Source organism: Diaphorina citri, unplaced genomic scaffold (genome assembly GCF_000475195.1).
Source record: "Diaphorina citri unplaced genomic scaffold, Diaci psyllid genome assembly version 1.1 scaffold1486, whole genome shotgun sequence".
NCBI lineage: Eukaryota > Metazoa > Arthropoda > Insecta > Hemiptera > Psyllidae > Diaphorina > Diaphorina citri.
Genome location: NW_007378912.1, coordinates 29,716 through 41,550, shown reverse-complemented (window position 1 = coordinate 41,550; position 11,835 = coordinate 29,716). Strand labels below are relative to the sequence as shown.

General features: G+C 37.7%; 2 protein-coding genes and 1 long non-coding RNA gene across 3 annotated transcripts in view; 2 read left to right on the top strand and 1 right to left on the bottom strand.

The window, feature by feature from the left end:
* Positions 1 to 2,178: 2,178 nt before the first annotated feature.
* LOC103516082 (alpha/beta hydrolase domain-containing protein 17B) lies at positions 2,179 to 4,055 on the bottom strand. The gene is made up of 3 exons (XM_026828584.1): positions 3,600 to 4,055; positions 3,159 to 3,462; positions 2,179 to 2,443 (listed from the first exon to the last, which is right to left on the bottom strand). The coding sequence occupies exons 1-3, from the start codon at positions 3,940 to 3,942 to the stop codon at positions 2,215 to 2,217; spliced, it is 876 nt and encodes a 291-aa protein (XP_026684385.1). The 5' UTR covers positions 3,943 to 4,055; the 3' UTR covers positions 2,179 to 2,214.
* A 4,334-nt stretch (positions 4,056 to 8,389) lies between these two features.
* The window catches only part of LOC103516080 (aurora kinase C-like), a 12,395-nt gene continuing 8,949 nt past the window's right edge, over positions 8,390 to 11,835 (top strand). The window contains exons 1-6 of the mRNA XM_008481031.3: positions 8,390 to 8,617; positions 9,159 to 9,432; positions 9,798 to 9,901; positions 10,291 to 10,416; positions 10,735 to 10,799; positions 11,324 to 11,514. Coding sequence (XP_008479253.2) covers positions 8,606 to 8,617; positions 9,159 to 9,432; positions 9,798 to 9,901; positions 10,291 to 10,416; positions 10,735 to 10,799; positions 11,324 to 11,514 — 772 coding nt within the window. The 5' untranslated portion in view covers positions 8,390 to 8,605. The remainder of the gene's footprint in view (positions 8,618 to 9,158; positions 9,433 to 9,797; positions 9,902 to 10,290; positions 10,417 to 10,734; positions 10,800 to 11,323; positions 11,515 to 11,835) is intronic.
* Positions 9,794 to 10,471, top strand: LOC113470278. The gene is made up of 2 exons (XR_003393388.1): positions 9,794 to 9,901; positions 10,291 to 10,471. It is a non-coding gene; the product is annotated as an uncharacterized LOC113470278 (long non-coding RNA).

The window sequence follows — 11,835 nt, the reverse complement described above, 5'->3', positions numbered from 1 at the left end:
TTTGATAGCTACTTTAATCGAGTAGCAACCTATGGCGGCATTGGTCGCTACTCGATTAACCAGTGTAAAAAGATTACTGAACTATAGAAATGGACTGCTTTACCAGTTCAGACTTATGTGGCGTATGGTACAGGTGGGGCAATAAATGGTACGTTTTTTAGGTGGACGAATAAATGGTACACTTACCCTACCTACGTATTCTTTGTGGCTTCCTTCACAAAAAGTTTCCATATTCCGATAATTTTTTACACTGGTAATGCCGCCACTGGTCGCTACTCAATTAAAGTAGCTGGTCCTCACGCGGCTGAATACACCGCGAGCAAAAAAATTCGACCCCGCCGGGAATCGAACCCGGGACCTGCGGTGTGCAAGCCTAGCAGTGGTGTACGTATTCGGCCACGGAGGTTCGCCTTGAAAAAATATTATGGTTATGCAACACGTGAAACAGTGTACGGAATTTTTCCGTACCGTAAAAAAATTCCCCCTTTTTTCCATTTCAATCTAAACGCACTTTTGTTTACCTGTGAAAAGTTGAATTTTTAACGGAAAAATTTGAAAATTTTCCCAGTTTTTCTTTCAACAGTGAACAGTTTCAGCTTTTCAGCAATTTTTTCAAAGTTTTGCCGTTTTTTATTGATTAATTTCACTTGTTTCTCGACTTTCTCGTTTATTTCAGTACCGCCTGTTGTTAGAAACGATCCCAAGCGATTAGAAGGTTCTTCTTCATCGTTTTCCAGTTGTGTTCTTCTATTCACACGACCTTTGCCAAAATCAAAGCCCTTTCGTACGGCTTTCCATCATGGGTGTCAGATCAGGCAAAAGATCTGGTGAGGTCCCTCCTGGTGCTGAACCCGAAGGATAGACTCCCCCTGCCCAGTGTGACACAGCATCCGTGGATACTGAACAACTATACGAAACATGCCCCCGATACGACGGTGACTTTGAGTAAGTGAGACCACCCTGTATGTGTCGAGTGTGAATGTTGGACCCTGTTTACTGTACATACTGTGAGTGATTTCATTTTAACACTTTTTCTGGCCCTTAAGATACATGGAATTTTGAACAACTCCATATGAAAAATGGCCCTGGATACAATGGTGACGTTGAGTAAGTGAGACCCTGTTTTGTGAGGGAAGGTTGAATGTTGGACCCTGTTTACTGATTTTTCATCTCTTTGATTGATTGATTGATTAACAAATCAACGGGTAAAACCCATGTATAAACGGGTAAAACCCATGTATATTTGTATAACCCCTCTTTTTTTATCCGGTCCCCTTTTTTCAAGGTTTGATATTTGAAAGGAGGAAATGCAAGTGCTGTCTTATTGTCCCGAAAGCAGAGAGAAGGAAGACAGGATAGTAGGCCGTTTCGGGAACGAACCTTTTCTGTGTAGGATAAAATCCGCACCGGGAGGGAATCGAACCCACGGCCTAGCGCTTACAAGGCAGACGCACTGCCCTCCAAGCTAAATAGGCTGGTTTTGAAATACTTGAAAAGTTTTGAAGAGATACTTCCTCTCAAAGAATCGACTTTTTAGCTATTTTTAACTTTTTAGGCATAGGTAATTCAACTGTTTAGAATACCCGGGGGGGGGGGGGGGGGATGTACAATAGAGAAAATGTTAGTAGTACAAAGTAAAAAAAAAATCAAGGCTGACATTTAGTTCTGGCAATAAATTCATCATTGAATGCCTTCATTATGCCCCTAAAACTAAACATGTACTTAGAGGGATAGTGATTAAAAATCAGTCAATAAACTTATTACATACCTACTGTTATTATTTGGTGTCTCCTCTTTGAGTTAAAGTACTTCTCTGGGGGTTTTTTTTTCTTCTCTTTTTTTGTATATGTTTTAATGTTCTAAGCAATTGTAATTGTATTATGGAACAAATAAATTACCAAATCCTTTGGGGTAGTTGCCCCTCCATCTAGGCTGAGGTAAAAAAAAAAGAGGGAGTCAAAGGAATATAGCTTAACTATCTACCCAAAAAAGCCCAATCTGAGGCTTAGGTGTTAGGACAAACCCTAAAAGTTGGGAAAAGTTTATACACATGTACTGGATGAGAGGAACCCTTTTGGAGGCATGTTGTATCTTTCCTTACCTCAACCCACAGTGGTAGTTGCCCCTCCATCTAGGCTGAGATATATATATAAAAAAAAAGAGGGAGTCAGGAATACAGCTTAACTATCTACCCAAAAAAGCCCAATCTGAGGCTTAGGTGTTAGGACAAACCCTAAAAGTTGGGAAAAATTTATACACATGTACTGGATGAGAGGGACCCTTTTGGAGGCATGTTGTATCTTTCCTTACCTCAACCCACAGTGGTTCAACCGGCCTCGGGCATCGCTCATAGATGGCAATGCCATGTGACAGGTCAATCACCTCGTCTTCTGTGCCATGAATGACAAGAACGGGAGACGTCACCTTTGGTACTTTATCAATACTGGAAACAGAGAGCAAAGAACTTTATTATTACCATTTGTCATTAATAATTACCAAATTAAATTTTTGCTGTTATAAAATTTGGCTGTAAAATAAAACATCTATAAATTTGTAAAAAGAAGAAGAGAAAAAAAAAGAAAGAAAAAAATGCTGGTTTTTAACAGTGGCAGTAGAGGTAAATGTACTTCCCCAGAGAGGACAAGCCCATGTTTGGAGTTTTTACATTTGCAAATATGACCTTATAATAATAGACCTTTCAGAGGGGTATGTCATAGAATGTGGTAGATGTTACTTTCCATCCGAAGAAGAAGAAAAAAAAAAAAAAAAAAAAAAAAAAAAAAATGTTGGTTTTTAACAGTGGCAGTAGAGGTAAATGTACTTCTCCAGAGTGGACAAGCCCATGATTGGAGTTTTTACATTTGCAAATATGACCCTATAATAATAGAGCTTTCAGAGGGGTATGTTGTAGAATGTGGTAGATGTTACTTTCCACCCCCCCCTTTAAATAGATACCTAAATAAGTAATACAACTTGCAACTAGGGAACTAAAGCCCAAGTATTGTAGAATTATTATTACCTGGGGAATACATCAAAGAACCAAGTCCTTTTGGTTCTTGGGAATGCCACTCTCATTCCAGACATGAGAGGTGAATGTAAAATGAAATACAACTTGCAACTAGGGAACTAAAGCCCAAGTATTGTAGAATTATTATTACCTGGGGAATACATCAAAGAACCAAGTCCTCTTGGTTCTTGGGAATGCCACTCTCATTCCAGACATGAGAGGTGAATGTAGAATGACGGCACCTACTTGGTATCTTGACGCAAGATCAATAGTAGGCACCGTCCCAATGCTTTGTCCATAGAGGATGATATTTTCCGGAGAAATGCCATATCTTGTTCGGAGTGTGTTCCAGGCAGCATCAATATCTGCATATAAATTCTTCTCAGACGGTCTTCCCGTGCTTATTCCATACCCGGAATAATCATAGCTAAATATGTTACAGTTGATTCGTGAGCCTAGCCCGCATATCTTGTTCGGAGTGTGTTCCAGGCAGCATCAATATCTGCATATAAATTCTTCTCAGACGGTCTTCCCGTGCTTATTCCATACCCAGAATAATCATAGCTAAATATGTTACAGTTGATTCGTGAGCCTAGCCCAGTGAAAAATGATGACATTTGTCCTATATCTACAGCATTGCCATGAGAAAATAATATTGTGAATCTTGCATTCGGGCTGCACTTCATGAACATACAAGCTAGCCGATTCCCTCGGGATGTACGAGTGAAAAATCCTTCTATGTTTGACCGTTCATTATCACCATACTGCCATTCGGCTTTGTCATTGAATTGCACATGATATGTAGAGCTGCCTGACTCGGTGGGTGTGAATGAGTATGTGCTCTCGGGAGGGAGGAATGCTACTTTGGATGCAATTCTCGATGGACACGGAGGAAAACAAAACAGACAGCAGAGTTCACTGAAGTTCAGATTCATGTTGAATGATCTGATTTTTTTAGAAACAGAAAGAGATAGTTCTTTTCCTAAAGTTAGGAGAAAAGTTCTATGATGAATTATAAGGCCAGTCTACTGTCATTATAACTATATCACTGTTTCAAAAAAGAACATCAAATAGGAATTATTCAAATGGGGACGATGCAATTCTCGATGGACACGGAGGAAAACAAAACAGACAGCAGAGTTCACTGAAGTTCAGATTCATGTTGAATGATCTGATTTTTTAAAAACAGAAAGAGATGGTTCTTTTCCTAATATTAGGAGAAAAGTTCTATGATGAATTATAAGCCCAGTCTACTGTCATTATAACTATATCACTGTTTCAAAAAACAACATCTAATAGGAATTATTCAAATGGGGATTTTAAAAGCAGATAAACTAAGAAACTATTACTCAAGGTTATCTGTTATCCTACTAAACTGACTATTTTGTTGGTAGATCTCCTAAACAATAAAATTCTCTAAGGTCAAACTACTTAAACTAAGAAACTATTACTCAAGGTTATCTGTTATCCTACTAAACTGACTATTTTGTTGGTAGATCTCCTAAACAATAAAATTCTCTTACTTAGGTCAAACTACACATCACAGGGTGCTCTTTCACAGACCCCAAACACTTATCTCTTACTCAGAAAGATGATTCATAGACCAAATATCCTCCTAGGTAGGTACCTGAGACATAAACAAACACCGTTTTGCAATAAGCAATGCCTTACACAATAATCAGATAAGTAGCGCATTAGTTGACACGATAATTGCACTGGTAATTAGATTAGACAATTTTAATCAAATTAATAACTTCATTGTGAAATAAAACCTTGCCCAAGATGTTTGGATCCCCACCATTTTAATGAACTTTTCTTTTGTCCGAAGCGAATACAATAGTCCGTCCACTATACCTTTTATTATTAGTAATAATAAAGGAAGGACGGACTAAAAACACATTTCTATGAGACCGCGCAGAACGAAGCATTCCGATGATTCGAGATAAATTTCAGAAACAATGTTTGAGGAAAAATTTTCAAGAACAAAACATTTTGTTTTTGAGGCAAATTCAATGGGTTTCAGTGATCAGCTTGGAAATCTTTCTGGAAAATTCAACCTCGGCCCACATTCGAAGAGAGAAGGAATACAGGATAGGAGAAAGCCAGCCGTTCCGAGAACGAATATTATCCCATCAGGATAAAATCCGCCCGGGGCGGACGTGCTATCCAACGAGCTAACTAGGCTGGCTTTGAAATTGAAAGGATCAAATTACATATCAAAATCTTATGGAAAATTTCTTCTACTGAGTAGGGTTGAAGGGAATTTATTTCTAATGTCAGCCAGTTGCACGCGATTAACCAGATGGTCACCCATCTGGATATCAACCACTTGTGTCGTTGCTTAACTTCAGTGTTCCATTGATGGGGGGGAGGGAGGAGGAGAATGATCCCTGACCTGTGGTTTCAGCCATTAATTTGTGATTCAAGTGTCTTGTCAACTTATAATTTTATTAATCTGATATTTGTAAATACTCGCTCTAGTTATTTAAGTTTAGGTTATTAAAAGGGGTACACACATACTTTTATTTGGACAACATTAAGCAGAAAAGAACCATTCAAAAAAGAACCACGAAGAGGCAGTACCTCTTCGAAATCGAAGAGGTACTGCCAGATTTCCTTGTTGGCTGGGGGACTTTAAGCAGGGAGTATACCAGCCTGAATTTCCCTTGCTAAAGAAATAGCAAAGGTTGAGTGCGAAGGGCATCCACTCGTAAAATTTGTAGCAAAACCAAATGTCAGCCCAAAGCAACCACTCTAGAGGGCTGATTGAGAGGCTGACGAAAAACGCCGACCCTGTCTGTATGCACGGGAAAAGGCAAAGAAAAACAAGAAGAAGAACTGCCAGTTCAATGGCTACTTTCTGTTACCATATCTAAATCTCTGAAAATAGACACTTTCTGTATTGTGATGTTATGTGAAAAATATCAAACAATTACCGATTTTTTTACGTTTTTCGAAAGGTGGTTTTCGTAGGATCGTTCCTTTCTGCATAATGCTGTCCATTTGTAAAAAAATCACAAATATTTCACTCATGGGTACTTCGACAACGAAAAAGATTAGGTTATTTAGTTATTTATAAGTTTAGGTAGAAGTAATTTAAGTTTAATGGTGTAGAACAAATGATGCCCGGGGTTACAACCTTAGTTTGCACTTGGTTTAGGTTTAGCTCGTAAGATTAAACAAATCTGATTGGTTGATTTTATATTTTGGATTAATATTATATGCAGGTAGTCAATTAGAAATGAGATTAATCTGATTGTTCTTTACTTTCTATTACAGTAATGAGAAAGTATTGCAATAGGTCCAATTTTTCAAAAATCAAGAAATGGGTGGAAATATCCGTTTTAGGGTCCCCTGAGTTTTGAGTTTTTTTTTTTTTATTTTATTTATGTCTTTTCTTTTTTTGATCAAAATCTAGCTAATAACTTGAACCTTTATATTTTTTAATACGTAATTTTTTGTAACTTAAACGAAGTGTAAACTCAGATTGAGCTTTTTGTGGTCCTGGGCCTTTAGGGGTCAAAAGTAGTATTGTTAAGGGGGATTTATTGTTCTTGATAAATTTATTAAATTAATTATTTAGGTAGGTATATAAATTTATTTTAATCGAAAATTCAATTTTTATAATGAAAAAGTTCAAAGATTTGTGACGTCAGACTTAACGCAGTTGCTATTTTTGTCCGCTGGGTAGCGCCACTGCCCATCTGGAGGATCCAGCTTGATATCTGAAAGAATAATAACATAAAAAAAAGATAGAATAGAATCCTGTTTGAATAAGACTAGAATTTATGATGACTAGATGACAAATGAGATGAGACGAAAAGATGAGTGTGTTATCGACGTATTTCTTACGGGCGAGAGGAGACACAATACTTCCCATTTAGGTGCTTGGTCAACATGAGTACATCAGAAAATAACCCGTTGAAATATACATACGTACGTAACTTGTACAATCGAATTTTTGTCAATGGTGGGCATCGAACTTACCACTTTTATCATATAATATAAACAGGTGTAACATATGGTGTACTCTCTACTATACTTACCATTGTATTCTTTACGTAGTCGAAAGTGTCTCCAGGTGTTGTCTTCCTGAAGGGATGAGGTATTGGGTCGAATCATATGTTGTAAACAAGTGTACTCACAAGCAATATTAACTTTATGATAACCAAAAGACAACCGAAAGTCAACTGACTGTAAGTTTCTAGAATGCATTGGTTTGGGAGTACCAAGGTACTCATGCATTGAACGAGTTAATTCGAAAATGTTTGGGGTATCTACAACATTAGGTGCTTCTTCAATCTATAAAACTAGACACTACCTATAGTACCTATTTCAAGGAATTTTTCCCCTTGAGTACCTATATCCCCAATACTTGATTTGTGATTGACCCACCAATGCTGTAGCAAAAAAAAAAAAAAAAAAAAAAAAAAAAAAAAAAAAAAAAAAAAAAACCCCAATTTTTTTGAAAAATTTTTTTTGGGGGGGGGTGCGTTTTTTAGTGCCAAAACACGTTTTGAGGTCCCTAGAGCCTAAATCCAAAGTTTCAGCCATTGGTCCGTGTGTGTGTTGTCTGTCTCTAAACAAAATATCTCGAGAACGGTATGAGCTAGAGACTTGAAATTTGGTATGTAACTGTCAAATGTGACAAGGATGCGACAGAAAACGTTTAGTTGAGATAGGTGCTGCGGTTGGCGGCATTTTACCGCTTTTTGGCGATTTTGGGTCTAGTTTAACAATATCTCGGGAACGGTATGAGCTAGAGACTTGAAATTTGGTATGTAGTTGACAAATGTGACACGGATACAACAAAAAAGGGTTGGCGGCATTTTGACCACTTTTGGACGGATTTCGACCGTTTTTTGGCGGTTTTCAGCTATACCGACTAAACGGTTAGAGATATGGTAAAAGTTAGGGTCAAATAATACTCAAATAAGCATCATTCAATAGGATAAGGAAAGTCGTGTGATGTTCACACCAGATTTTTTTACATAAAGCTAAATCAAGCCCCCCCAAAAATTTAGGCAAGAACCGCCTATGCCAATATAATGTTTTATACTGGTAATGCCGCCACTGGTCGCTACTCAATTAAAGTAGCTGGTCCTCACGCGGCTGAATACACCGCGAGCAAAAAATTCGTCCCCGCCGGGAATCGAACCCGGGTCCTCCGGTGTGAAAGCCTGGCAGTGGTATACGTATTCGGCCACGGAGGTTCGCCTTGAAAAAATATTGTGGTTATGCAACACGTAAAACAGTGTACGGAATTTTTCCGTACCGTAAAAAAAATCCCCCTTTTTTCCATTTCAATGTAAACGCACTTTTGTTTACCTGTGAAAAGTTGAATTTTTAACGGAAAAAATTGAAAATTTTGATTTTCCCAGTTTTTTTTTCAACAGTTTCAACTTTTCAGCAATTTTTTTCAAAGTTTTGCCGTTTTTTATTGATTAATTGATTAATTTCACTTGGTTTCTCGACTTTCTCGTTTATTTCAGTACCGTCTGTTATTAGAAACGATCCCAAGCGATTAGAAGGTTCTTCTTCATCGTTTTCCAGTTGTGTTCTTCTATTTTTGTCCCCATCAGAACTTGGTATATCACAATGGCAGATTTTGTAAGTAAAATAAAAAATCACTACCAGATTTACATGCCATTGGTTCAAAATGAGCGAGCTTTTCTTTCTTTCAAAATGAGCAACCTTGAGTCCTACCACAGCAGTCTAAAGGTCTAAACTGGGTCTTGTGTCCATCACTCAGACCATCTGATACCAGTTCTACAGTCCATTGGTTCAAAATGAGCAAACCTTTCTTTCAAAATGAGCAACCTTTAAGTCCTACCACAGCAGTCTAAACTAGGTCTTACTATGTCCATCACTCACTCTCAGACCACCTGACAGACAGAATGTGTGTGGTGGGAAAAGCTTCAGACCCAGGTCTCAAGATTTTTCTGTAACACATGTTGAGATGTTCTGACAGATGGTCTGAGTGTCTGTGACGGGCTTTAGTATTGTGGATAAAATGGGAGATAACAAGGATTCCTTCACTTTTTTTTAAAAAATATTTTATAGCTACATTTTTATTATTTTATTATAGTTTTCAGACATTTTCAGTTATTTATACCCATGTAACACTTTGTTTCCATACTTTTCCATACAGACCCTTGATAACCTGAAAAATGTATCGGTCCCTGAAGAGAACAAAGAAAATGTTGAGGAATATCTGAAGAAAATGCAAACACACTACGATGCTCGTGAGGCACCGAACAAATCGTACCGGTGGCAAATGAGTGACTTTGAAGTTGGATGTCCACTGGGAACGGGAAAATTTGGACATGTGTATCTGGCAAAGGAAAAGACAACACAAATTATGATAGCTCTCAAAGTTTTGTACAAAGTTGAAATCATCAATGAAAGAATGACACATCAGGTAAGTGGAAAAAAAAGGCCAAGTTGTGAAATGTAGGCTATGCATGTAAATGCATGTTTCAACAATATTGAGAGTTTCCAGATTTTTTTTTTTTTTTTTAAAGATGAGTGTTTCACCGCCTTTTTTATTTTGTAGCGATGAAACAACTGCTACATTGGACGCTTGTGGTCTGTGTCGTAGCATGCCCATCCCGTAGTATGCCTCTCATCAGATGGGCGAGAAGAGACACAATACTTCCCATTTAGGTGCTGGCTCAACACGAGAACACCAGAAAGTAACCCGTTGAAATATTTGCAATCGAAAAACGAAGTATTAATTAATCTTTTTTCCCCATTATTTTTTTAGAAAACTCTACTTTATCTTTTACAGTGCCCCTGTTCGTAAGGAATAGCGCCCTGAGGAACCTCGTGGCGCGGAGGATCTATCCGTTCATTTTGGTGATCGTGGTGGTGGTTTTCGTCATCTACGTCCAGGTAAGCAAACGCTAGGCCTCGGGTTTGATTCCCGTTCGGGGCGAACTTTTGCCCCTCCCCCTTTTGTTCCCCCCCTCGCTGAAATCCTGGACCTAATAGTATTTAATTAGCTAGGTAGTAGGTACATATCTAATTAGGGACTTTAAAGAGGGAGGAGACCAGCCTGAAATTGGGTGCTAGACAAATACTCGTAAATTTTTGTAGCCAAACCAAATGTCAGCCCAAAAGCAATCACCCTAAGGCTGATTGGGAGGCTGACGAAAAACGTCAACCCCTTACGTATGGGAAAAGGCAATAAAGAAAAATAGAATAGAACATACCCTGTGTTTACTGCCAGAAGCATTTTTTCCAGTTTCCTATAACTGTTTTTGTTCCGATTTTCCCCTCAGGTGGAGCAATTCATTCAGCTGTACGAGCACATTAAGAATGATAAATACCTCATCGGCCGGACCTTGGTCAACTACAATTCCGCCAAGAATAGGCCGGGAGCCAGCGCTTCTAGAGGAACTCAGACGGCCACGTGAAAGACCCTCTAATCCTGCACTGAGAAAATATCCTACAATATCCCCATGGATTCATAGTTTTTTTTTTTTTTTTTTTTTTTTTTTTTTTTTTTTTAAGCAAATACTTTCATAATATTTATTAATAAATCAAGCTCAAAACTCATAACATAGGTAATAGAACAAAAACAAAAAATGTATGCTTATGATTCTAGCTCATTAATAAAGTTATAACATTAATTGAAAGTTTTTGTAACCCTTTCAGCAAAGCTGGTGTTGGGTTAGCTTTTTGTGGTTGATTTTATATTTTGGATTAATATTGTATGTAGGTAGTCAATTAGAAATGAGATTAATCTGATAGAAATGTTTACACACATGAGAAAACAACCACATCAGAGGTAAGTGAAAATTAATTCCATTAATAGGTGATTAGTTGACATTTTTACTTCCCTACAAATTTTGGTAATTTCAATGGGAGAATTGGAGAAAATTTCTGGGTCTCTGTGTGTTGTATTTCATTTTATTAATCTCCTTTCTCTCACCCTTTGCGATTTAATGGTAATACCTTCAGAATACTGATCTCTTCTACCCAAATAGATATTACCAACATTGCCAAAAAAGTGTGTGAAAAAAGAGAGAAAAAAAAAATCACAATGAACATCTGATATCTTTTGTTGTTATGGTGGGAACAGGTACATCGTTAAACATTTTTCGTAATTTCTCAGGTACACAGAGAAAGATGCTGCCAAGTACATTTATCAAGTAGCCGCCGCCATCCATTACTCTCATCAGAAGAAGGTTATTCATTGTGATATCAAGCCAGAGAATCTCTTGCTGATTAATGAGGAAAAAAATCTATATCTGTGTCATAGTGTATAATCCTATCTGATATCTGTATTACACATATTTGGTAATTTCTCAGGTACACGGAGAAAGATGCCGCCAAGTACATCTATCAAGTTGCTGACGCCATACATTACTGTCACCAGAAGAAGGTTATTCATCGTGATATCAAGCCAGAGAATCTCTTGCTGACTATGCATGAGGATGTGAAGATTTCTGACTTTGGCTGGTCCGTTCATGCCCCGTCTCTACATAGGAAAACCATGTGTGGTGAGTTTTCAACAATCTCAACGCTTTTTTTTTTCAATTAATTATTCAAACACTTCGGCCCAAAATTTAATGAGAAAATTTCAATTATGTTACATCATACATAATTGGATGACCTGTTTGAGAGTTATTGTGGATCAAACATACAAACAAATTCAATGTAGATCTGTAAAACTGCCCAGCTTGGACTGTCATGCGTGTGACTCCACTACCTACAGTCGCGCGACTACGCTTCGAACGTATGTCAGGATCCTCGATAGCTACTGAGTAACGCGCTAAAAAAAAAAAAAAAAAAAAAAAATGACACAACTCCATTATGACTGT